This window comes from Sinohyriopsis cumingii, chromosome 1 (assembly GCF_028554795.1).
Source record: "Sinohyriopsis cumingii isolate HCF-2022 chromosome 1, ASM2855479v2, whole genome shotgun sequence".
In the NCBI taxonomy this organism is placed as follows: Eukaryota; Metazoa; Mollusca; class Bivalvia; order Unionida; family Unionidae; genus Sinohyriopsis; species Sinohyriopsis cumingii.
The window spans coordinates 62,221,858-62,249,332 of NC_142961.1; the positions used below are offsets into that span (position 1 = coordinate 62,221,858).

General features: G+C 36.0%; 1 protein-coding gene across 1 annotated transcript in view; it reads left to right on the forward strand.

The window, feature by feature from the left end:
* Positions 1 to 27,287, forward strand: part of LOC149806975 (uncharacterized) — a 61,045-nt gene extending 33,758 nt beyond the window's left edge. Inside the window, exons 2-6 of the mRNA XM_089946260.1 lie at positions 18,319 to 18,410; positions 19,069 to 19,386; positions 19,738 to 19,874; positions 25,398 to 25,518; positions 27,148 to 27,287. Coding sequence (XP_089802386.1) covers positions 18,323 to 18,410; positions 19,069 to 19,386; positions 19,738 to 19,874; positions 25,398 to 25,518; positions 27,148 to 27,287 — 804 coding nt within the window. The 5' untranslated portion in view covers positions 18,319 to 18,322. The remainder of the gene's footprint in view (positions 1 to 18,318; positions 18,411 to 19,068; positions 19,387 to 19,737; positions 19,875 to 25,397; positions 25,519 to 27,147) is intronic.
* Positions 27,288 to 27,475: the final 188 nt, after the last annotated feature.

Below are 27,475 nucleotides of genomic sequence, written 5' to 3' on the forward strand. Positions count from 1 at the left end.
AAGTTCATGACGAGCAAATGCAACAGTGGATGGATAGCAATGTCAAATATGACAAGAAAACCCGTACACAAAAGTACACCACCTATCACTTGTTCATTTCCCCAGGCTATTATTTTAGTGGTCAACATTTGGTCAGCACCATGACCTCCAGGTTTAATGTCGTGTTTCGGAAAGCTTTGGAGCATGTCAACAAAAATGTCACCATGGAGTACCACAAAGCAGCTCGTCGCTTCTTGATGAAATTTGAACGGAGTAAAATCCTGTCCATTTTATTTTGTCGTGAATTGTATGACATGTTGGGCGGAGACATGGACATGAGAAAGACCATGATCAAGAAAAACGAATTACCCATCGTTTACGACAACGAGTCTTTTAGCAAGTTATTTCGTGCCCCGGTAGAACTGAACCAAGGACTGAATTTGATGTTCGTGTATTCCGATGTGGCGGAGTACAACGTGGTGGGACACACCTCCGTACCGTTACTGCGTGTGATTCCTTTCAAAGTGGATTCTGCCACAGATGCTGACGAGGAAGGTGGAAACACTTACCACGTCCACCGCGAATTTGTCCATCCTCACTATTTGCCGGTCAGCAAGTCGTATTTGGACACGGTCAACATTGCTATAAAAGGAGATCTGGGACAAAATATTAAATTCACCAAAGGAAAAGTCACGGTGAAACTCCATTTTCGAAAACGGTTCTCTCACGACTCGTAAGTAAGTCATGTATCCAGTGTACCGAGGGGTTGCGCGACAGCGAGGACACGGTTTAGGAGACATGTTAAAATCGGCCATTCGTTCGGTGGCCCCAGTGTTGAAACCGATGGTGACACGCGGATTGCACGCCTTGAAAGATGCGGCACTGACGCAAGGCAAAGAATTTCTCCAAAATGTCATCATCGACAAACAAAACCCTAGAGAAGCCTTCATGAGGGCAGGCAAAAATGTCTTGCTGCAAACGGGCAAAGACATTTTAGGCCAACGAGAAACACCTATAAATGCCCTGCACGCTACCGAGTCAGGCATTCAGCAAGGACAAGGCAGAAAGAGACGACGAAGAAAACACCCTTTCACCAGACTTCAAGCGAGAAAGGCCAAGAAAAGAAGAACCGTTCGAGACTTAGACGTTTTCGATTATTGAGAAAAGAGACCAAAAAATGATGCACCGAGAATCTTGCGCTTGTTCCAAGACGGAACTGGATCTGTTTGCCATGCCCCCCACGATGATGACGATGCAAGAATCCCAGTGGGTGGAATTTCACCCCGTCTCCTCACTGACCGATTCCGCTCCCATCGAGTTTGAAATCAAAGGACAGCCCGAAGATTACATCGATCTGAATAGCAGTTACTTGTATCTGAAAGTCAAAATTCTAGATAAGACTGGAGGTGCTATAGACGATGAAGCAGTAGCTCCCGTCAACAATTTCATGCATTCCATGTTCAGTGGAGTGGACTTGTACTTGAATAACAAACTGGTCAGTAGCAGCATGGATACTTACCCTTATCGTGCCTACCTGGAAAATCTCTTGACGTACGGAATAGATGCCAAGAACACTCATCTCAATGCCTGTGTGGTATGGGAAGCTGACGAACCTACCAAGTTTGAAATATTGGAAACTGATGAAAAGAAAGACAACAATGATGGATTTGTAGAACGAAGAAAGAGAATCACGGGAGCCGACATAAGTTTAGAACTGATGGATCGTTTGCATTTGGACATGTGGTTGCAAGAAAAGTATTTGCTGAACGGGGTGGATGTCCGCCTGAGACTGAATCGTAGCAGTGCCGCTTTCCATTTGATGGCTGATAGTGACGGTTACAAAACCAAAATCCTAGAAGCCAGACTCTACGTACGCCGTGTGGAAGTGTTACCTAAAGTGGGAAACGACATCAGTCAGACGTTGAGCAGAACGACTGCCAAGTATCCCATACGACGCGTGGAAGTGAAAACCTTCACCATTCCCAAGGGACAGCGATCCATGATCGAAGATCATCTGTTCCAAGGACAGTTACCCAAACGTTTGATCGTTGGTATCGTCGAGAATACAGCCTTCAACGGAGCTGCCGAAAAAAAATCCTTTCTACTTTCAACACTTTGGCGTGTCCAAAATCGAAGTCAGTCGCGATGGCAAGACCTTGTGTACCCGACCTTTCGAACCTGACTTTAAAAAGAAGAATTACCTGAGATCGTACTTGTCCTTGTACGAAGCCACCGGACAGTTAGGAACCAATACCAGTCACGGTATTACGTACGAGGATTATGCAGGAGGCTACGCTTTGTGGGCTTTCGATTTCACTCCAGACCAAGGCAGCGACGAGGGACATTTCCACCCTATAAAATCCGGCCAGATTCGTGTGGAAATTCAGTTTAAAGACCGAGATCCTGATGAAACGGTGAACGTCATCCTGTATGCAGAATTCGATAATACCATAGAAATCAACAGTTTGAGAGAAGTCATCCTAGATTACTAGAAACCATGGAAGACTGTTATCCCTCTTTACCTAGTGGAGAAACTTTTTAGTTTAGTGTTGCACTGTTGTTAAAAAATGTTAGAGTTGTTGTTTAGTGTTAAGTGATTTTTGAATAAAAAATGTTGTGTTTTGAAAAAATTGTTTGATGTTATATTGTTGGATTATTGTTAAAAAATGTTAGAGTTGTTGTTTAGTGTTAAGTGATTTTTGAATAAAAAATGTTGTGTTTTGAAAAAAATGCCTTTGTCTTTTGTTTAGCTATAAGAATGTTGGATTGATGCTCTTTCATTTCTTACTATCCCTCTCATGACACTCACTAAACGTTGCGACTCAAAAACCGTGTGGGGGATGTTTTCCTTCACGTCCGCGCTTTGACTTTAAGAACCGGGTTGTTTCCAGTCTAACCATCCATTGTCGACTCATCCTCCTAAGAAGATGTGCTCCAAACTAGCTAAACTCAAGGAAGCCTACGTGAATTTGCATAGGGTCAGACACAGTCTGATACCGAAGCCAGAAGAAATAGAGACTGTGAGAATGTTAAAAATCACTGGAGACCTGATAGAAGAGCTCTTCAGAGAAGAAATGAACAGGAAAAAAGAAGAATGGACAGAGAAGTACAGACTTCAGTGACAGCAGCAACAACAACAACAAGAGCAGCAGCAGCAACCTGAAGCTGACAGAGGCTTTGTCGATTGTCGTATTGACACCAAAGAGTTCTTCTTCTCTTTCCGAAGAAGCAGACCTATCGCCAGAAAGTCTATCCTCAGAGGACATCGCATTCTTAGAAACTAAAAAGAATGCCATAGCAAAACAAAAAAAAAACAGCCCTTTTCAGGGCTACCGAATACTCTAGAAAAGAAATAACAATCGATTTGCCAATGTGTGTAGGTAGAGTAGTGTGAAAATAAACACTAACTCTTTTTTAAAAAAATGTGAGGGTATGTGTTTGTGTGTTTGTGTTTGTAAGTGGTTAAGTAAGTTGGTATGGATAGTAGATTAAAATGATGTCTTTTTTTTTGGTGTTTGAGGTGTAAATTTGGGGTTAGATTGGATTGCTTTGCGTATGTGGATAGTCTATTGAAGTGATTTATAAAAAATTTTAAAATAGTTATGGGTAGCATAAAAAAGTGAGTGAGTGTTTCTTTTAGGTCCGCGCGTTGTTGTTTTTTTTTGGTTATGATCTAGGTAAGATCAATTTTATGTTTTTAGGGGGATGTTTTCCATCACGTCCGCGCTAAATTGAAACTCGTTCGGCAGTCCAGCTACCCTTGTTGATTGATCAACACCAAAAATGAACACGAGACTGAGAAACTGTTGGAACTTCATGTGCATCTGGTATATGCCAGGCGCATATTAAATGAACTGGCCGCGGAAGCCATTGTGGAGGAGGGAAGGATAAGAGAGGAGGAGGAAAGAAGAAACAAAGAAGAGGAGGAGAGAAGATATAAAGGAGAAGAGGAAAGAAGATACAAAGAGGAGGAGAGAAGATACAAAGAAGAGGAGGAGGAGGAAAAGGAGAGAAGAAGAAGAAATTTCAGAATCCCAGAGAGCGAAAATTGGGATTCTGAAGCGACATATCCTGCCTCTGCTCTCTCCCCCAAAGGTAAAAGGTAACTGGGGGACAAGATGTGTATGCGGTGCCAGGCCTGGAAGGTGCCACCATTAACCAGGTGTCCATGAAGTTCCAAACAAAAAAAAAACAGCCCTTTTCAGGGCTACCCAATAGTCTAGAAAAGAAGTAACCATCAATTTGCCAATGTGTAGGTAGAGTAGTGTGAATATAAACACTAACTCTTTTTTAAGATAGTGTGAGGGTATGTGTTTGTGTGTTGGTGCTTGTAAGAGCTAAGGTATGTTTGTGGGAATAGTAGATTATGGGTTTCTTTATTGTTTCTTAGCGTAGGTGAAGAGTATAGTTAGGGTTCTGTAAGCGCTCACGTACTATTGTGTGGATAGTAGATTATGGATTTTGTTTATTGTTTCTTAGCGTATGTGGAGAGTATAGTTAGGGTTTTGTAAGCGCTCACGTACGATTGTGTGGATAGTAGATTATGGATTTGTTTATTGTTTCTTAGCGTATGTGTTTGTGTGTTTGTGTTTGTGTGTTTGTGTTTGTACCCGCTCACGTACGATTGTGTGAATAGTAGATTATGGATTTGTTTATTGTTTCTTAGCGTATGTGGAGAGTACAGTTTGGGTTTTGTAAGCGCTCACGTACGATTGTGAGGATAGTAGATTATGGATTTTGTTTATTGTTTCTTAGCGTATGTGGAGAGTATAGTTTGGGTTTTTATTATATGAAATGAGAAAGTATAGTTTGGGTTTTATTATATGAAATGAAAAAGTAGGGGATGTTTTCCTTCACGTTCGCGCGTTGTTTGGTCATGATCTAGGTAAGATCAATTTTACGTTTTAGGGGGATGTTTTCCTTCACGTACGCGCTTTAAGTATAAGAACCCACAGTATTCGTCGTTCAAACCATTCTGCAAAGAATAAAAAAAGAAGATGTTTTCTAACCAAATGGACAAAATACAAACATTACAAGACGTTTTAGACAACTTAGGAATGATGGAGCAGATGTTGATAAGACTGGTTGAAGACCATTATTCCTATAGTCCCCATCGTGTAAAGATGAAATTAATAACTTAAAAAAGGTAAAGGACAAGATTAGTGGTGTCATGAAAGAGATAAAGGAGGAGAAGGAGGATGAAGAGGAAAGAATAAGAATAAGCAAATGGAACGAAAAGATTGAAAAAGAAGAAGAAAATGAGAAGAGGAAGAAAGAAGAGGAGGAAGAGAAGAAGAAAGAAGAGCAGGAGAAAAAGAAAGAGAAGAAGAGAAAGAGTGTTGGAGATAAAATAAGAACTTGGTGGAGAAAAAGAAGAAATTAGAAGCAGAAGAAGAAGAAAACCCAAAGGCCCTTTTCAGGGCCAGCCATATTTCTCGAAAAGAGATAGCCTTTCCATTGCCTACCCCTTTTTAAAAAAATTTTAAAAAAAATAAATAAAAAAATCCCATATTCAATTCCCCTTGTCCCTAAACAAGCCCAAACTCTATTCCCCATGTTAAATTCCCCTTGTACGTAGAGTGACCCACGATTTTTCGCCATGTTAAATTTCCCTTGTACGTAAAGTAACCCACGATTTATTCCCATGTTAATTCCCATTGTACGTAATCTGACCCACGATTTTTCGCCATGTTAAATTCCCATTGTACGTAGAGTGTCCCAGGGTGGTTTGTAATGCTAATTCCCATTGTACGTAGGGTATCCCCATTTACTACTTATGGTTCCGTTGTTTTCATGGGTGATTTTAACTGACCTAAAAATAGTTTGCTGCTTTCCTATTTCGTTCGCAACGATTTAATGTCTTTGAGTAATGTTGGCTTTTGTAAAGGTCCCCTCTATTTATATGTTTTATAATATGGTATTAGTATGTCATTAAATGATCACACCCATCCTGACAGTTCCAAAAATGGATATTGTCAATTAGGAAACGATCCTTACGTTCAACTGGGGAAAGGTTGACGACAAGAATACGCATATAAATTAGACAACAAAGCAGAGCGTTTTAAGACCATTATACCAAACAATGGGAAGCGGAAGCACATACAAGAAAATCGAAACCCTTTCTAACGCTTTTCAGAATTCTGAGATAAAGCGTTTGCAGAACACTATGATCAAAGAAAGCAGGAGTAGTTACAGCAATTGAAAATTAGTAGTAAAATCAATACATATTTCATTGGTTATACTCAGCTTTACAAAGACTTTACAAAAAAGTAAGTTAGTGAATCTGTTAAGATAGAGAAAGCAGCAACTATGCGATTCCATTGCAGTTATAAAACTTATATTTGTGCTGTACAATGTTCTGTTCGCATGTTTGTGCTGTGCAATGTTCTGTCTGGAAAGGCCAGAAGGTTTGACATATAAATAATGAACACCTTAAATATGGCCGTACTACGATCAGATTCGATTTGTTTCTTCTACGTGTCTTAATGTTGACAATTGGGCGCATCCCAGACAAATCAAAATAAGTTCTGATAATAATAATGATATTAAAGATGAGTCGTAAATTAAATCTGCAATTGCTGGATGGCGGTTTCATTCCTGTGTAATATGGAAAGTAGCTGAAAATGTCCAGCCTCTATGACTAGCGTTGAGTCGTTGACACTATTGTGATTAAACCTTTTTTCATCCGTGAACAAGGCTTTTTTTTGCTCACTGTCAAACATACTTTTTCTTCTGTAGTTGATACTTTCATAGCTGAATGTTATTTTCTTACACGAGACCGTGATAGGTTGCTTGGTGCATGTTTACATGTATTTATATTTTACTCTGCGATAAAGATCATGTCAAACGCTCTTTAAGGAATGGCGTCCCATGATTAAATAGTTCCTATTAAGAATTATAAAATTATGTATTTCCATGTTTTGTATCACAACTGTTGCTGTGGAGAAAGCATATGCAAGTGTTCACTGTGACACGATTATGATATCTAATGCATTTGGATACTGTAGTTGTTTATTGAAAGTGTATGCTATTATCATACTGACCCCAGCTTGTGTACCTTTATGCTCTGGCTCGTTTTGCATCTTCAAAATGTAGAATTATCTAGCGTCGATTCATATTTAATATCCTTTACTATATAAATGTTCACGCTTATTGCCATGCATGACGAAACAGTTTTCACTCAGCTTTGTTAAAAATGATGTCCAGTGTTTAATTGATCATATCTTTCCTCAAATAATTGCTAAAGTTTCGGTTAGTTACATTTATGTATTTGTGTGACACATTGTACTCTTCCAAATATGGAGCAACAGACAAAGATATCAACTAATTCCATCAGTCACTTGTGACATCAATGTTGCTGATGCGTGAATGTAACTACGCGGAGTTTTTCGATTGTTGTTAGAAGTATCAAGTTACACAAGACTGGTGTGTCTAACAATAAATTTCATAGGAAAAATACAGGAAATATCTATCTGTGGATTCAACACGGGGGAACGTGTTAGAAAAACATTATAATCTATTTCAAACATGTTATAGCCTTATAATTTGTTGCCAACTGGGATAAAAAAATTACTGAAGTTACACGACCATTATGATATCTGATTATCTCTGTCTCTCATATACACTCATGCATCTGACGACCTTTGGTATGATTAATCTGAGACGGATGTAAAGATGAATATGTTCATGTTGCAGGTGATGATGCTTCATAATACATTCACCTTCACTTATTATTACCTGTTGCTTTGGGGTTTAACGCCATTTTTCAGCACACGATAGGCTATGCATGGCGGCCAGTATTAATTACTTACCTGTATTTAGTTATACAGGCTTACATAATATAAAAAGTATTCGACGCACATAATTTGTGAAATAAAGAACAGATCATAAGGTGGGAACATACACTTATAATTTTGTTAGACAGAATTTCAGCCCGGGCAGATCCAAAGAAGAAATATTTTAAAACATCTTTGAGTGTGAAATTGTGATATCTCATAAATATACATTGGGCAGTTATGTATATATATATATATATATATATATATATATATATATATATATATATATATATATATATATATTACATTTTCATAGCATTCGCCAGCTAAAATTCTTACGACCACTAGGATATGCAATTATTTCAATTAGTAGTTTCAGATCTGTTTATAGTCATTTACATTGTTTGTACAATTTACTATTGATGTGGCTTCAACAACAATTCCGATTGGTGCGTTTATAATAGTTAACGTAGTCATGCTTCCAGCCACAACTAGACCAACGGGGGTTACCGTGGCCACTCTACAAATAGTTTCTAAGGCCACATACACAGGTTTATATTTCACGAGTAGCGCGATTCTCTTCTCAGTTTTTGTTCCACTTTGATTATATTCTCGCGTCGGTAACATTGAGGGTCTATCATAGTTATTTTATATTAAGTATGTGATAGTGAAGTATATTTGCTAGACAATCTTGCCTTCTTTATGTGCAACACGCCCACTTACTCTAAACACATTGCATCTTTTTACTGCTGCAACTGCCATACAATCATATAATTTATCTTCTTGCGAAATATTTAAGACTCCAGCAATTTTTTGTCCTGAGACACTGCGTTCAATTAGAACTATATTGATTGCGCCTATGGCTTGTGTCTCACATGAGTGGGCTCGTCTTCCCCCAATAACTGTTACACAGACATGTGCGTCCTTGTTGAATAATACTCAGTGTTGTTCACCTCTTTGTTGCGTCAATGTTAGCCCAACATAATAAACCGGGAATGCAACTACGATATATTTGTCAATGTATATTATTACTACATGGTTGTAAAACCAATCCAAGAGTGTTTTCCTGCCTGGCTTTATAGTCAGCGACCGGGTGTATTTGCGTGCTAATGCAATGAATATAAACAGGCTTCATGATATCCTCATGAAAGGTAAATTCCACAACCGATAATCCCGAAGCCTGCAATACGACGCGAGTGCAACGCAGATATGGGGTGAGTCGACTGACCAATATCAAGGTTAGCTGGTTAACACAACGGCCGGGAACAGATCAGTCTGATGGAATCCATTTGTTGTGTTGTGTTGTTGAAATTAGATATAATTCGAGAGGAATTGTCTATTTTAAAATTTTCCTTGCAATTACTAAAGTTCTCATTAGACTTTTGGATTAAAACATTACTTTAGATTTTTGTGTACTCATTCAAAAACATTCCGGATTGCATCATTGTTTTACATAATGACATTCACGGCTATTGGAATTGATTCGGAACTGTCTTCAGTTTTAGACATGTGACAGGACATTTAGAATTATTTGAAATTTAACTCAGAACGTTTTAGTGTCTTTTGAATTTTCATTTTTATTTTGTAGAGAAGTAAATTGCTTACTTAAATTGTTGTTTTCGCTTTGTTTGTGTTACATATTTTAAGATATAAAGTCTTAACACCGTGATAGATTAGGCGTACTTTCGATGTAAAAAGGTAACTTCATTAATCGTGAGGGGTTGATGAATATTTAAGTGCACTACACGCTTCAACTACACGATGTCCACATATTGGTAGGTCGATCCGACTTGCGACGTAATAGTCGAATAAAACAGTGTCTCTCGTCCACTTCCCCACGTTGAATAATGAACAACTTCACTTGGCAGTTCAAGCCGGTACGAGTCAAAATATAAAAGATATAGAGGCGTTACCGAGTGTACAACCCAAATGGGTTTCAGGTCGTGTTAATAATTCTAACTTCCCTTGGGCGGGGGCTGAATTTTTCATTACAAGTAAATCAAAATTGGTCAGTCGACTCTGCTGCCGTCAAAGGCGACGCCGCAACAGAAGACGATTTCTGCTCTGGCGGTCTTGGCTAACACGCCTGGATAATCGAACACATTTTTCCTTTAACATTTCCTTTCCACCGTTTTCAGAGCCATCTCGGATGTAGTTCCGACAACCCCTCAAAGCAGCTGATGTTGATACCAAAGTTGCCAACAATGCTAGAAGGACTACGAGGAACGAAAATATTAAAACGTCATGCGAAAATATTACACCGGACGCTTAAAACAACGCGCGACGTGATTGAGTCCAAAGCAGAGCAAAATTTCTTGGGTGGGTTCTTAGTAACCATTTAAACATACGTAGAACTCAGTCACTCCCAGATTTGAAAATGCTATTGAAATTGCCCTTGGATGTCCATATTATTAAATCTTGAATTTGTCAAAAGCACGTGACGTGGTTTGCTAATACTTTGTTGAGTCCTTTCTTACTAGGACATTTTTTTATCGAACAGAACTTGGTGTGGAGACTGGTCATCGCGAGGAACGAATATGTAGATGGTTCGCCTGATCCAACAGATGCTATCTAACTTTAGTTTGTGGTTGCTGCAGGCCTCACTGAAGGCACCCAACCCATACGTTTCGACTTTACCGTCGGCGACATAATTTCGGTGCCATATTTCATCATTGTGTATAGCTTTCTCGAGTTTACATGACTCTTTGATTGGCCACGATGATAATATTACTAACTTTACAGCAAAATCCAAATATATGTGAGAGTGGAATCGTGGAGGAAAAGCTGCTATCATTGCGCTGCAGAGCCGATGGTAAAACTGTGGTTAGGAAACGATAAAACGTGCACGATATTAGAAGCGACGCGGAGTCATAAATATTTCATGATCTACATTTGTTCCTTTGTCCTCGATGAACATCACAGACGGGTCAGCGGCTCTTCCATTATCGTCGCTATTTATGAACAGTATGATAATTTTTGTAATGATCACAACATTTTCCAGTCTTCAGTTATAGTTCCATTCATGACATAATGTGTGTTCTCGAACAGCGTCACGGTCCCACTGTTAGCAAATCCAACTTTATCATTATCACTGTATACATTGTTGATGTCTCTGTGTAAAGCTTTCCTTTGACTTCCAAGAATGATTCACACGGAAGAAAATAAGGAGATGTTACCTGAACCAGACGCTCTATTTGTCCTTCTTGGTCTTCACGCTAGCATCGTAAGCGAAATATTGATGATTTTGAACGCTTTCCGATTCGCAACACAGGCGCATCCATATCAAAGGTAGGATACAGCTTTGAATGTGGACACTATTTGTAATGGTTTCGTATGATACATTTCCGAGTCAATCTTATCCTCTCCTCATTACCATATTTGCAATAGTTGAATTGGCTACACGTTGTGAGAAGCTTCGTGGATAATTTAACTTAACTGGGATTGCATTGTTGCTGTTATTTACATGCGTACTGGCCTGAAACGCAATTTTCTCCTATTCACTACGTGGCACTAGGCATTACCCCATGTTATAAAAACAACCCATCAGACCTACTTACCCATTGGGGAACAATTTAATGCTTATAAGAACCCACCTGATTGACCCAACCAATGCGGAATATCCGCAAACTTGTAAACGGACTTATTATCAATATTAATATTAATGATCGTAAAACCTATTTATAGATGCTACGGAATCTACATTCTTAACATCTTAAAATAAAATATATATTCTTGTAATAAATATCTTGAATATAGATAATAGTTACAATTTTCAGCCATGAATAAACATTGGTCACTTTTTCCACAACGGTAATAAGTGAAACATAATGATATAAAACAAATCTGACTCCAGCATCTGCGCCAATTCGGCTATCATATAAATTTTGAAGGCACTACCTCTCTTGAAATAATGATTATACTGAATTTTGAATCATCAGTTTTTACCCACTAAAGGCTTATCATGATATGTAAATGATAATAGGTGCAAATGGCGACCATATGTGGTTAACTATTGCTTCCGAGAGCAACCATCTGATCGTATTAGGAAGAATTATGAACCATTCACGTCAAAAGGTTATATAATACTTATTGGTTTGTCTGACAAGCCATACAGATTTAAATGTTAAGGTTCACGTGAATTTCTCAGATTCTTATATATGATGTACTTTTTCTTTCTCTGGAAAGTTTTCTTCTAACAAGAGTGTTTTTACTCAGACAGGTGAGTACGACTTTGTTCATGGTCCTCTCCAGTGTGTAAGTATGTCATTAGACTTAGTCACATGACCCGCGACAGTCGGACAGTGGGTTGTTTACCCATCGGGGATGTTCATTTATTATTAGGCAATATCCTAGCTGGAGCTAAGGTTGTGGTTAATCCATTTTCGGGAGGCAGGCCTTGGTTTGGATCAAAAGGTTGATTTATTGAAAATGAAATCCCTGATTTATATCTTGTTTGTGCAATTGCGAGATCAATGACAGAAAGAGCTCTTGTGAGGGATGTTTATCAGGAACTTATTCTTTAGCTGGCACATTTATGGGTCAGGCTTTTGATGAAGCCACAGTGATCACAATGAACCTGTTTTTACTACTCATTCACTTTATTCTAATTAGAGTAAGAAAGGGCAATCACTCTTCGAACATGAACAAGATCCTGAGATCACCTGCTTGTTTCAGAGGACTTAAACTAAACCATTAACCATTAATATTTTGTGGGTCTGAATGAGAAAATGGAGGCCACCTGAGGTATCCGCTGGTGACAAGTGAGCTATCAAATAATCGATCCTAATTCGTATAGGCAGGGAATTCATAGTCTAGCCCATGGTAAGACTTATCACAAGATTTTGAACCATTTTATTGACCAATAATTAAAAATGATGCCTGTAAATATTGCAGATTTTGCCACACTTGTCAAATGGTAGAAAACCCAGATATAAGACACATAAGGCTCATTTGTAACCCATTTCTGTGCTTGAAGAAACATTTCGAGGAATAATGGTATTTTGTGTCGGTCCCTATCCTGAAACCAAGCCAGGGAACTAATACGTGTTGACCCTAATGTGAGCGTCCACAAGATTTCCAAAGGAAGTTCATTTGCGAAATATTAAATCTAAAACCATAAAAAAAACTTTAATACAGATTTTTTTACTCTTTTTTGGCCTTCCTAAATCTCTTTCATCTGGTAAAGTATCAATTTTCTGCCTGTAGTTTTCATATAGTTTGACTTAGGCTTTCAGAAAATGGAGTCTTTTTCCTATCTCCCTTCAGCCAAGGCTGCTTTGGGAAGATTTCATCAAACTGTCAAAAATATGATTCGGTCATATGCTTTGACAAGATAAGATTGAGACGAGGGTGATAATTTGCTGTTGTTTGTTGTTTGGGAATTAGTTCAACAAAGATTAGGTTTTGGTTCCATTGAACTAGTGTTTAGAATACTGTCTTTGGACCATTGAATTATTATTAGAGAAATTTCATTCAACATGAGAATTAGAAATTAGTCTTCCTGACTAAGTTTTTTATTTGAAATATATGTTGTCAAAGGCTTGTGAATTAGCATCAACGTATCGTCACTCTAATCAGTCAAAAGTAAAATTAAGGTATGACCAAAAACACAAAGGAAAGGAAGTTTTCATCCTGGAGATATATGTGTGATTAGGATTTTTAACGTAGCGTTTAACCATTTTTAAGTCATATCGCTACGATGTCTGCAGTGTGGCAGTTTATAGTGATGTTAAGCACTGGGGCATCATGCTGCAGACATGTAGCATGATGTCCCACCCAGTCACATGATCCTGGCACCAGGCCGACCAATCCTAACAACAACCTTCTAACGCTGAGCGTCAAGCAAGGTAGCTGTTAGTACCATTTGTGTAAGTCTTTGGTATGACTCGGACGGAGTTCAAACCCACGACCTCCCTCTTCCGAGGTGGACGCTCTAGCCACTATGCCACCGGAGGGGTCTCCTGGTGATGTAGTTCTGGTTCTCTTGCCATTACTTAAAATCCTTTTCAATCTCAATACTATTGTCATTATACAGTTGAAAAGAAACTAACTGAAAACTATATCCTTGTAGGGGAAAACATAACATTTTTTGACGTATACATATGTTAAAGGAATGTGCTGATGTAGGTAGCCTTGTTAGTCATTCAGACAGTTTAGTTGTACCTGTCCCAAAAGTGAGGATTTAATCGATGAAATCTAATCTGCGTGAACCTTGGTTTCACCAATCTTTATAATTCAGAAATATTGAAAAATCTGGACAAGAAAATTTCACGTCAACAGCTACAAGAAAAAAGTGAACTAAACAGTTTTTATTTCAATATGAGCTCTTGTTTCCATATATTCCAACACAAAGAAATAAAATCTACCATAACGTTGAAATTTTTGGACATATTGGGGACACCGTCAAATTGAACCTATATAAGGTATGGTCAATGCTATCTCTGAATTTCCTGTGCTCAACCGTTAAAAGTATATTTTCGGTTGTGCCTGGATATTATCAGAATTTTTTAAACAAGTTTTATATAATTACTGAACCTCTGAAATATTTATTAAGTAAAAAAACAATTTTAACTTGTCAAACAAATTCCAGCAGGCTATTGATAAATGAATTGCCATACATAAGACTGCATTTGTTCTTGTAGCTTCAAATTTCATTCCGTCATTTAAAATGTCAATTGATGCAAGTGATGTAAGTGTTGGTGGAGTTTTGGTTCAAAAAGACACAATAGTGTGATCGTCCAGTGTGCTATTTTGCACACCTAAACCAACAAAAAACATAAACCACCCAAAAAACACACAAAAAACCCAAACATAAACAGACACCGGAGAAACAATTCTGCGAGTGAGAAACAATGTTTGGCTTTGATATTGGCTTTTCAACACTTTAAAGTGTATATTAGCTATATTTCTTCTCCAAGTATTGTATTCAGTTATCAATACTACCTTACTTTTATTAACAAAATGGAAAACAAAAACCATATTGTTAAGGTGGATTTTGATCTAACAAATACAATACACACATCACGGGAACAGATAATCTAATTGCAGATGCACTATAACGTATGTAGAAATATTACATTGCTTCATGTATATTTGTGTCATTCCTCATACATCATCTGATGCAATTATATATATATATATATATATATATATATATATATATATATATATATATATATATATATATATGTGTGTGTGTGTGTGTGTGTGTGTGTGTGTGCGTAGCAAAGATATACAAGAAAGCTTCCTTGTATAAACAGTATTGTTCTTTATGAGGTAAGGTGTGGTGTATATTTTAATTAGCATTATGTGTTGGTCTTTCTCTATTATTAAATATATATAACTATTCAGTGTGAATAAATTTGGTGAGTAATTGAGTTGGGGCCTTCATAACACAAATCTTACTTTTGTGTATTCAACATATTGCATAACCAATATTTCTGTATGTTTTTAGATTGTATTTTCAATACATTATTACTGGAGATAAATATTTTTACTTTTATTTGAGTAGGAAATTTCTGATCTTGTTGACAACTTAGATGTTATAGAAACAAGTTGTGATTGTGTTTTAGACTTTCATAATAAAAATGTTTAGTTAAAACTTAATATTTGAGAAGATTTATTTATTGAAATTACTCACTGGATTTACAATTGTTCGTCCTTAAATTGGACTAAATCATTATTTATGGGGTTACTATTAACTTAATTAAAGACGTGATTGATTATATCATTGTGACACATCAAGACTGTTGGTATATTGGCATATTTGAGACTATTGGCACACCAACACATTCATATTTGGAATTCATTCTGAACTCTGTACATTCGGACTTTTGATAAATCTTTTAAGGCTATTTAAGATTTAATTCACAATACTGCAAATATTTTTTATATTGTAACACTGTATTTTAGATAAATTATTTTTTAAATTTTACAAAACTTGCAGGTTTTTGCTCTTTTCTGTTACTAATTGTAAGACCATACGGGGGTACAAAATTAAAATTATAATATTTATATCTGTCATGTACATGTAGGGATAAAAAGAATGAAACGCGTTATAGAATAATCTGACCGAAATGACTTTTAAAGAGGAAAGTACATACTTTGGGCTGAAACGATATGAAAACAGTGGAGGATATTAATGAATGGCAACCTGTAAATATATTGAAAAGAAATCACCTTTTGAGTATATCATTTTCCCAAAAGAGGCCATTTCTTATATTTGGACAGGAAATTTAATTTAAGAATTGAATATTGGTAATGATAAGATTGACTTTGATTTTATTATTTTTTTTATTATTTTTACAGCACTTATAACTTTAGATAATTTTTTAAAATTTACTTATAACTATGTTATTTGCCAGCTATGTCCAAAAACGTTTGCTTTATACATACATATATATATATATATAGAGAGAGAGAGAGAGAGAGAGAGAGACAGAGAGACAGAAAGAGAAACAGAGAGAGAGAGACAGAGAGACAGAGAGAGACTTATTAATACACATCAGATAATATTTTAAATGTTTGGCACAGACATGCAATAATTTTTAGGTATTAGTTTGAAACATTTTAATAACTTTTGCACATTTTTGGATTATTGGAAATTTATTCGGCATTTAATTCCAAAATACAGAAATTACATAATTATGTAAAGTGGGTCATATTGAAATAAATATAAAAATATTATTTTTTATCTTAAATGTATAATTTGTTTTATGTGTAATTTGTCTATATCGAGTGATGTTTGATTTGAATAAAGAATTACTACGTTGCAGACTTCAGGTTCTTACTTCCTTCTGACAGTTCGAACCTTGTACCTCTTCTCATATACTAGCAATGTAACACCTACATCGCAAAAGTGACACCGCCCTCAACAAGGAGGATAGAATAATCTCTTTCTCTCTTTTGTTCTATATGAGAGTTTATTCCATCCATACATTGGGCATGACGAAAAGAACCTTACTCAATAAATGGATCATAATAATGGGACAAAAGTTCATTGGAAATTTTCCATCGACAATCGTTTCGTAAAAGATATACTAGGTGGATGAACTATATATCAACCTATTTATTCAAATGTAGTTGAATAATGTTACATAAAAACGCGACTAATCTTAAACATTCTGGGCCGCTATGTTTGGTCTCCGACAAATTGGTCTTCTAATTAGCGGAAAATCCCCACAAAAAGCATCATCAAGAAATGCGATGTTGAACTATATATAGTAAATAATGAAAATGAATTCAGATTATATAAATGCATGAAGAGCTAGTTTATAATGCTGTCTGATTTGTGAAAACGTCTTCTAAAACCTACATATTTCACGACTGCAAGTTAACTTTACATGATTCGTTACGTAAACCCAACCTATTAATAGGATACTCTGAGATACCACTTAGCTTTTCACATACTTTCGTATGAAATCATATTATATTTAAATTAAATTCTTCTAGGAACTATCAAGAGTCCTGTGACTGGGTAAAGTCGTCAATTTTGAAAAGAAATCAAGAGAGTTGCCCTTACAAACGTTTTTACTCATTTCTTCATTAATTAAATATTATAGACCAGGGGACCCACCATTTGGTGGATAATTGAACTAGATACTGATATGACTTTGTTTTCAACCTCCCTTCTTTAAAAGTATTCTTGCTTCGATTTTCACAAGAAAAGAACTTATTATAGTCCTTGTGCTAGTTAAAAACAAGAGAAAAGAGAAGAAAAACCCCAAAACAAACCAAAAAGCAGAGGTACGTACATGATCATGAGGTAGAAGAAAAAATACCTTGGTCAAGATAGAAAATCAGTGCCCTCCCCGTTCCCCAGAAAACTAAATGTTTAGTTTCTAAAAGGTAGGCTATTGAATCCTAACACTCATGAAACGCTATCAATAGTTCTTGTATCCCCCCCCCCCAAACATCACGTTATGTTAGAGAACACATTTTGGAAAGAAGAGACAAGTTTTGGCTAGTGTACATGAATGTAGTATGATAAATCGGTTTCCCTGTTTTATTATGACGAAATGGCCTTACATCAAATGCATAACATATATAAAGATACAAATGTAACTTTCAATATGACCATTTTCAAACGTCATAAAATGGCTTAAAAATTATTAATTTTAAAATTAATTATGCCATGTTTTAAAAGTACTTCAATGAATCTTTGAAAAAATAAATAATTCTGATATTTGTATCGGTTATTTAAATTAGTTTGCACCCATTTATAGGTATTTAATGATTGTACATAATGACATTTTGAATGATTTGTATAAGAGAGGTGAAAATCACAAGATGTTTCATCAAATATATTTAAGATTAACTACGTCCTGTTTAAAGTAACAGACAGTCCTTACGACATATCGTTTAAAAATCATCTATTTACCATCTAAGCTCATAATGCACAACATATGCATTATCATGTACCTTTATGTCGATAGTTTTCACAGTAAGTAAAAATCATTTTGTTAAATAAAATCATGCTATAAACTATAAATTTCACAAAATATGAAAAACAGTGACAATGTAATAATTTTATGCAAATTATGAACTTGTTTCTCCTTTACAGGAAAATGAGAAAGTTGTTCACACTGAAATACCATGCTGTACATTTTTTGTTAACACATCTTTATCTCCTAGAACTGATATCACCGACCTTTGGTAAGCAATAGCATTACAATAATATTACTAGTTACATATGATACCATTATGAAGCCCTGCTTGTGTTAGAACAATTTCATAATAACTCTAATATCATTATTACATTCAGTAAGATATGTGGGTAAGGTACAAATTAAAACAAAAAACAAATTTTCCAAAACAAATGTCAGACTTTCATCCATAAAATATTCATTGAAACAATGAAACGAAATCCTATACATCATGCCCCAAAATTAACATGTCCCAAAATTGTTTTGTTAGAAACGGTTTTCTAATAAGTGATCACAAATAATGAGTGAATAAGGACTATACAGTCGGTTGGTTCTATGAATACTTTGAGAAGATTGAAAACATATTATCTAAGAATACTTTGCAATTTAAAGTTAGCTAATACTGAACTGAAATGTATAAGATTCTTTTCTTTTTGTGCCGTTATCGTTGTCGATGATGTGTACATTGTATTCTGAGAATATACAACTCTTAGGAAACAACTGTCAATTTTCATGTGTAATATGATGAAAAAATGAAATTCATCAACCTTTTGGAATTTAACTCCGGAAATGAAATATTCCATATTTTAACTCATTTTGTGTTTAGTATTTTTCTGTGTTATTATTATTATTATTATTATTAATTTCTTTTCCAACATTTCATCAAGGCTCACTTGCTACAGTCTCCGATGCTGAGTGTGAATACGAGGACGCTAACTTGATATGGCGCAACACACCGACATTTTCACTCAGTGATGTGAAGGCTATGTCATGGTACAAGGGGAAAAGTAGGCTGATAGCGAGCTGGTTGGATGGGAAAGGGTTCATCGAGTACCCTCCGTATAACGGCCGACTAATGGTGATAGGAGAGACTGGCATCAAAATAAGGACAGCAAACAGATCAGACAGTGGGACATACTGGCTATCTCTGACGTTTGCATCCGTGGACCACAAGTTAGAAGCATCAACGCATCTTGAAGTAAAAGGTACCTTTATTTTGGTTTTTTCGCAAGGATTGTTGTCAGAGAAAAATCATTATTATAGGATCCGATTGTGAATAATTAGAACAACAAACAGGTAAATTAAATATGTGAACAACGAAAATAGTATGAAATCAAATCGAGATTATATTTAAAGTCTTAGACAACCAAAGTTTGGTTTGTCATGTAAAAGTTTGCTCAAGATTTAAATTACTGCGATGACCATAGTTGACATTGGTATTTGTCGGGTACTGTTAATAAGTCAATAGGTTATTATAATATTATTTTCTAGAGTAGCGGTATATATGCAATTCAGTTAGAACGAAAGATAGAAACTACTGATACTATCGTTAACAGTTGCGCCATCGAGTGAATGCAAGCCTAGAATCACACATGTAGGATCGATTCTGAAGGCAGAACTACCTTCTGAGTGGTGTGGTACACCTCGTGTAACACTAAAGTGGAAACATACCAATAGGACTGTCAACCAAGATGTGAGTTTTTCCGTTCTTGTTTTGCAGATCACGAGTGTGTACAATTTGTATATGTTCATATTATACGTATCTAATATCATTTTAGTTCTGAAACATATTATCAATAACAACTGTGTGGTGTGTCGTTGCCTCAAGGTTCCATTTAGAGTGTCCGTTTCTCGCTCTAGCGTGAGTCTAACAATTGACTTTATACTGTGTATAGTCGCGATGAAATATGTATCCTATATCAGAGTAAAATATAAACATCCTGTCCATAATAACTTAAGAACTGTGTTGTGGGCTATACATTTGATTTTGACTTCAATGTCTCGCTTTCGCGTGAGTCTACTTGTCTGGATATAACCTATGTGTGAGTCTAACATCATTCCTGAATGTGGAGAACAGTCTAATTGGTCGTAAGTTAAAAGTACTGCAGTAAAATCCACAATTAACGTTGATTGATTTTGATTCTATTAGGACTTCAGGATGCTGAATTTGATGCGTCGCTGGGGAAACTAAGTTTGCCAGAGCTAAACAATTCATAACGTTCTCAAGGCCACAAATACACGAACTACAAGAATAGCATAACCTAATTAAACTGCATACTTCATGGGGCGTAAACTATATAACAAGCTAAAACCTAATAAATATTCAAAGCTCCACAATATAAATTGTTTTCCCTAAAATATCAAATCAAACAAAGTAAAAGATTTAAAAGTAACTTACAGTGCGTGAATTCCTTGAATATTATCCTAATTGTACTACCAATTTCACGTTGATCCAGAAACGATTCAGTGGTATCCCGATTGAAACCTGCAATGTGCTTATGTGTTATGCTAGCATTACCGAAGAACCACGGTTCTAATAATCCAAAAATATTTACTTCAAATTAAATTCCACGAAAGTAGAATATCAATAAAGTCCTTGAATGTTTCATATAACCTAAATGAATTGTTAAATGTCCAAGCATTTTATTAATTTCACAATAGTTTAGCAAAGTACTGTAAATTTAGAATTAATTTTTTCCTTTCTGCAATTTCAACGAAAAATATATAAATAAATCAAGTTTCCTCTCACAACTCATACAAAAGCTGAATTTAACTATATACTAATGACGCGGTTCTCTGTTTCGCGTTATATAGTCAACTTATAAACAATATTCGAATCACTTAAATCTGAATCACTTGGTCATCAACTAGAATTTATTTATCATTATCCAATCAGCAACCATGGCTTGGTAATTTCTCCACAGGACAAATGTATCCTAGGATCACGCGATGTTGACATGACCTACATTCAAACAATGCGTGATATACATAATCGAACTAAGTGCTGATATGAACTTGGTAATTATCTTTTGTGGAAAGTACGTGTTTTGTACACTTTTGATTACTCGCGAGCCACATAATTAAAGATTTAAAACAATAAATGTAATTAACCCTAACTACTTAAATAAAACCATATATAAGTAAAATATTTGATACCGATATCCGTATCGCTTGGAATAATGAAATATTTGAGTCAATCATTTCTACATTCAAATGACCATGTTGCATAAAGCAATTTGACACATATATCCTTTAGTCTAAACACATTTTAAGTACAAATGACATAATTTCAAGACTACATTCACGAACGTGATAAGAATTAATTTTAATTTGTTATACCTATTTGATCATTTTATATTCATTGTATTGAAACTTATAAGAAATGTTTCAGAGTGGTAGTGTATGGTGTGGAAAAGAAACGCAGAGACAAGACCATGTTTGATTGTGCAAAGTGCGAATCAAGTTCTATGTTTTTCACAAACCCAAATATACGAATCCGCTTGACTCTATGAGATAGAGTCGTATATTAAGAAGTTGCATTTCATTGTTTTAAATCAGTATGTGCTGTTTGGTAGAGAATCGATAGAACGTCCTTCTGTGTGTCACTATATAACAACTATTATATTATACATTTGTCTGGCACTATATTAAAGTTCCACTATAATAAAATTCTGGCCTACCGACTTTATGTAACTAATCTTGTCCAAATTTAATTCAGTTCATTCAGCATGTTTAACAACTTGTTGAAAATCACACAGCAAACAAGAACTCGAGAGGCTGCATTTGTTACACTGGACAACAAATTTTTACAAAAGTCATGTTACTGAAATAAAATTAGTCAATTCTTATCAATTTTTATGTGCTGAACACGAATATGACAGTCAAATTGCAAAATTGGCTCTAGTTTTTTTTGTAATCTGCAAGAAATTAATGTTTACATAACGAAATGCATTCCAATAGTAAAAGGTCAACTGTAATAGCCTACCTATAAAAAATCAAGTCATTGACTACATCTTAGATTTCTTCGCCTGTCTCTTGTACAGCTGTTCGGGAGCATCTCTGAGGAGTGTCCAGCAGTAGTCAGCCAGCATTGTAGTGGACCATTTTCCCTGGTATCTTTGTTCCATTGTTGCGATATCTTGATGAAAACGTTCGCCGTGTTCATCACTAACAATACCACAGTTGCTAGGAAAGAAATCCAAATGGGAATGAAGGAAGTGAATCTTTAGAGACATATTGCAGCCAAGTTTCTTATACTTCATCAACATGTCTTCTACTAGTTCCTTATAGTTTTCTGCCCTAACATTTCCGAGGAAGTTTGTAGAAACTAGGCGAAAAGCATTCCATGCTTGTTTCGCGTCACCTTCCAGCAAGTTGTTGAACCGGTCATCTTTGAAAAGCTCTCGAATCTGAGGACCCACAAAAACTCCCTCTTTAATCTTTGCTTCGCTGAGTCGAGGGAATTTTTCATGCAGGTATCGGAATGCTGGCAAAGTCCGGTCAATGGCTTTCACGAAGTTCTTCATCAAACCTAGTTTGATGTGAAGGGGTGGTAGCAAGATTTTCTGAGCCTCAACCAGAGCTGGGTGTTGGATATTCTTCTCTCCAATGGCTACATTCTGCTTGTGAGTCCATTCCTTCCTCATGTAGTGCATTTCCCTTGCTCGGCTATCCCACTCGCATAAGAAACACATGTATTTTGTATATCCTTGCTGCAGTCCCATTAAAAGGGCAACTACCTTCAAATCACCACAGAGGTGCCAGCTGTACTTGTTATACTCAATGGAATTCAGTAGCTGCCTTAAGTTATCGTATGTCTCTTTCATGTGGACAGCATACGCTACTGGAATAGATGGAAGAATGTTTCCATTGTGCAAAAGCACAGCCTTGAGACTCAGTTTCGAAGAGTCCACAAATAGTCTCCATTCTTGTGGGTCATGAGTGATTTTTAAAGCATTCATGAGGCCCTCAATATCGGAACAGAATATCAGATTACTTTCCTTTCTGAAGAAAGGCTCCAATTGCTGGTGGCGCTTTCGATATGCAGTAATTGTGACATCTTCTTCTAGAAGATTCCATTGTTGGAGTCTTGATCCTAGCAATTCTGCCTTGTTCTTTGATAAGTCCAAATCACGAATCAGGTCATTTAGTTCTTCCTGTGTTATTCTGTGTGGGGTTGATGATGCACCACAGTGAAAATCTGGATCACTGCATGCTGATGGACCAGGAGAAGAACAGGTCGACTCACCTTTGTCTTCGTCAGATGAATCAAGAGAATATTCTGCTGGAGGTTCTGGAATAGGAAGTCCCTCACCATGTGGAACTGGTCTCAATGCAGACGGAATGTTTGGGTAGACTATTCTCGACTTCTTTCGCTTCGTTATTCCGCCGGAAAGAGGAGGAACCAAGCAGAAGTAACAGTCATTTAGGTGGTTGCTTGGCTCTCTCCACACCATTGGGACTGCAAACGGCATTGATGACCTTTTGCAATTCAACCACTGTGAAAGCTGTGTTGTACATGTAGCACAGCATATATGCGGAGCCCAAGGCTTGTCTTGGTCACCAACCTTGCATCCGAAGTAAAGATGATATGCCTTCTTCACTTGAGAATTGATACTTTTCTTCTGGTTGGCAAATGTCACTTCCCCACAAATATAGCAAAAATTGTCCGCGGTATTAACACACTTTCGAGGCATTACTGTTCTTTATTGTACGTAAATGGATAAAATAATAAGTTTTATGTAACAGTAGCTTGAACTGTCTCGCACAACGTCTAAAATATTTTAAATGCTGAACCTATCTGATTGGGCTTTATATAGTACACTGCTTACGTCAGCTTCAGCAGCCGCCTGGCATTAGTATAATAGGCCTACACATGTATAGTACACTGCTGACGTCAACTTACTTCAGCAGCCGCATGGCATTAGTATTGCATTGCATCAGAAAATGATGCAATCAACTGTGGATGATGTGAGCATGATGGTATTATGCAACGTTACATCATTATTCCGGATGTTGCTGCAGTCCTACTGGAGAAATTTACACAGTGAAACATAGAAAATGAGGTATATGAATATCTTCAAAACGAGAGCCAATACAAATTTTTCACGGTTATATTCGTGTTCGGCACACCAAAATACTACAGATTAGGGCCTTTTCAAGTCAGTAATGATTTCACTGTTGACCAGTGTTATCCGATAGTGTTCGACATGCGCTTAAAAAAGGTGCGATCTAAGCTCAATTTAAATGAAGTAATACAAATATCACTTTCTTTATTTATTTTTATCCCGATGTTTTAACCATATTTACAATGGGACACATGGTAGTAACTCCTATTTATATATAAAAGTTTCTCTTTAACTATAAATTATGACGAAATTCTGTTGTGTTCAGGCCTGCAAAAATGTTCAGACTGTTGTGGAATAAGACAGACGTACTTTATTTGGCCACTCCTCAATTTGTGGTTATATGCTACTGTTGGCCAAGATGCAGCCACCAATCCAATGTGACTTGCGCTTATTCGGTCACTTAAAAGAGTCCGTTGACGAAACCAGGTATACTGAATTCAAGACATATGTCCAAAGCAATGGACCTTTAAAATGAGCTAACGAGTGGAAGTCGAGTCGGATTGTTTGAAACAAATGACGAAACAGAAACAGTGTGATGTAGCCACAAACGGAAAATCGTCTCTGATGTCACTAAATTTTTTAAAAGAATTTTGGAAAACTGTTCTTATTTCTCCATTAAAGTGCTATAAATACCGGCGACATACTAAAGGTAGATGTTTGAAAACAAAGAAACATAATACAAATTAAATTTTATTATAGTTTAATAGTACAACATCCCTATGGATTCCTTGTTTAAACAGTTCCTGTGATTACATATACCGGCTACGATCTAACTGGCATTGATCCAGCCCTGTCCACAAATTTATTAATGAGAAAAACGTGTCGATGGAAAACGTTAATTATCTTAATATACGTTTCTTCACAAGATATAATCTGTAACTGCAATGAAATTTGTCATTACAAATCAAATTATATAACTTTATGATAAATATTGTATTACATGTATCTATGTTGTCGGTCCATAAGTTTCATTTCTGTACCACAGAACCTGTTAACATTGAATTCTGTTTTACAATTTGTGACAGATTATGTCGACATGCTCTCGTTTAATACATGTGATCATAAACATGGCCAATTTAAATCAACAGAACAGTTCAAGCCTAGATCTTGGATCCAGTCCTGAGCCAGGGGAATACACGGTATGCGGGGAGGGAGAATCGGTCAAGTGCTACCAGGGAAACATTTTTGACTTGTGTACGAACTATATTTGTGAGTACCAATATTAGACAATTAAAATTATTTGCTTAAGGCATCTATCAAAAGAACTTAAAAAATCCATTATAACTAACACACACACACACATATATATAAGTTAGTTACTTGGCATTTGCCATTGTTGTTGCATTATTACATCCCCCTCCCCTAGCTTTATGACTATCAGAACTGACGTAAAATTCTTGTATGTGCTGTTGTTAAACACATGTCTTCGAAGTGACTTTTTGCACATTAAAAATGGTGTTTCGGAGTTGTTGACGTACGTGTCAAAAACAGAAATTTCAAAAGACATTTTTCCAAGGCAGTATTGATATTTCTTTTCCAAAACTGCGGGTAATGAGCGGGATTGGTTAAAACCGAGTAAACATCGTCACTTCATTGGCGCTGACAAGAAAACTTAATCGTAGAAATTGACCAAATGCCGCTCGAAGAAGCGGATACACTTTTTGCGACCGGAATATAACAATGTTTTATTATCAGTTCACATCAAAGTACTACAACTTCACCCAACATAAATATTCATAGAATCCTAACACATGATTATTTAATTAAATTTAGTATTGCTTTATCGACTTTGTATGTGCAATTATTACTTTCCAAAGTCCCCAACATGGTTACATCATATTTACAGGACACTTTGACCGCCACAACACTGTAAATATCGTAGTCAAATACTATCTGGTGAAAACGGCACTCTTTACCAACATGATCCTACTAAACTTAGAATGTAATTTCCGAAAAGATTTTGTAGATAATACAGAATCGAAATTCCCAGAATACTTGAATTGCTTAGAGGGAACATCAGACTAAGTATATTATAAGGCAGCATGTTAATACACGATACGATGTCAATGAAGCATCGCTGTAGCACGTGTCAGATTCCATATTTTGACTTCTTCATTTATTGGCATGCTTGATGCGACTTTGAGACATGCTAAAGAGATGAAAAGTAGGATCCAGTCTCTTAACATTATTAACAGAGACAATCGACTAAAATAATTATTGCCTTGGGTTATGGATCGTGTTACGGCGGAAATATTTCTTGAAGGATTATACCAATTAAGAGGTGCAAAAGTATATTCGCAAGTGGCGAAAGTTTGACTGGAAATATATCATGACAACTCAGTTTGCATTGCTATAATATTACATTCTATGCAGGTATTCATGAATTGACCTGACTCCTTTTCCATTTTACGATGATTAGGATCGTTTATATTATTCTTGTCATGACGGATAATTAAGTCAATTCAGTTTTGAAAGAAAACATTCCGATTAAAATTTACATAGAGATTGTATTAACAATATGTGCGTTCCTTAGTTTATATATATATATATATATATATATATATATATATATATATATATATATATATATATATATAGAGAGAGAGAGAGAGAGAGAGAGAGAGATAGATAGATAGATAGATAGATAGATATTGTCCAGTTTCACATTGTCATATCTGCCAATAACAACCGTTTAAAATAAAGTGATATATAGGTTGTTTGAACTATATTAAAACAATACTCATGTAGGATCATACTTTTAAAGGATTGACATCTGATGAAAAGAATATAAATAAAACTAACTTCACATATCTGGGTTCATAACCATCTTTATTTCAGTGTCGCGGCCTGGACAAAGTGATGATCGACGGATCTCTGTTATTTTACCTAGTGTACTGGTCCCCGTTCTAATTTTTGTTGTAGGTACCATAGTGGTCTTCTTTAAGTGTGGATTTACAAGAAAACAATGCTGTGAGTAATACATACACACTTCGTTTTACTTTAAAGGCAAGTTATCTTGCAATTTGTGTCTTTCCTGACAACGCAGGCTAGAAGTTAGTATAATTTAGTATAATAAATTAGTATAATTGTTTACGGTAAGATTACTAATTTGCACATACATTGTCAAAATAAACACTTGAAACGTGTGCATGCAAGTGTATTTATG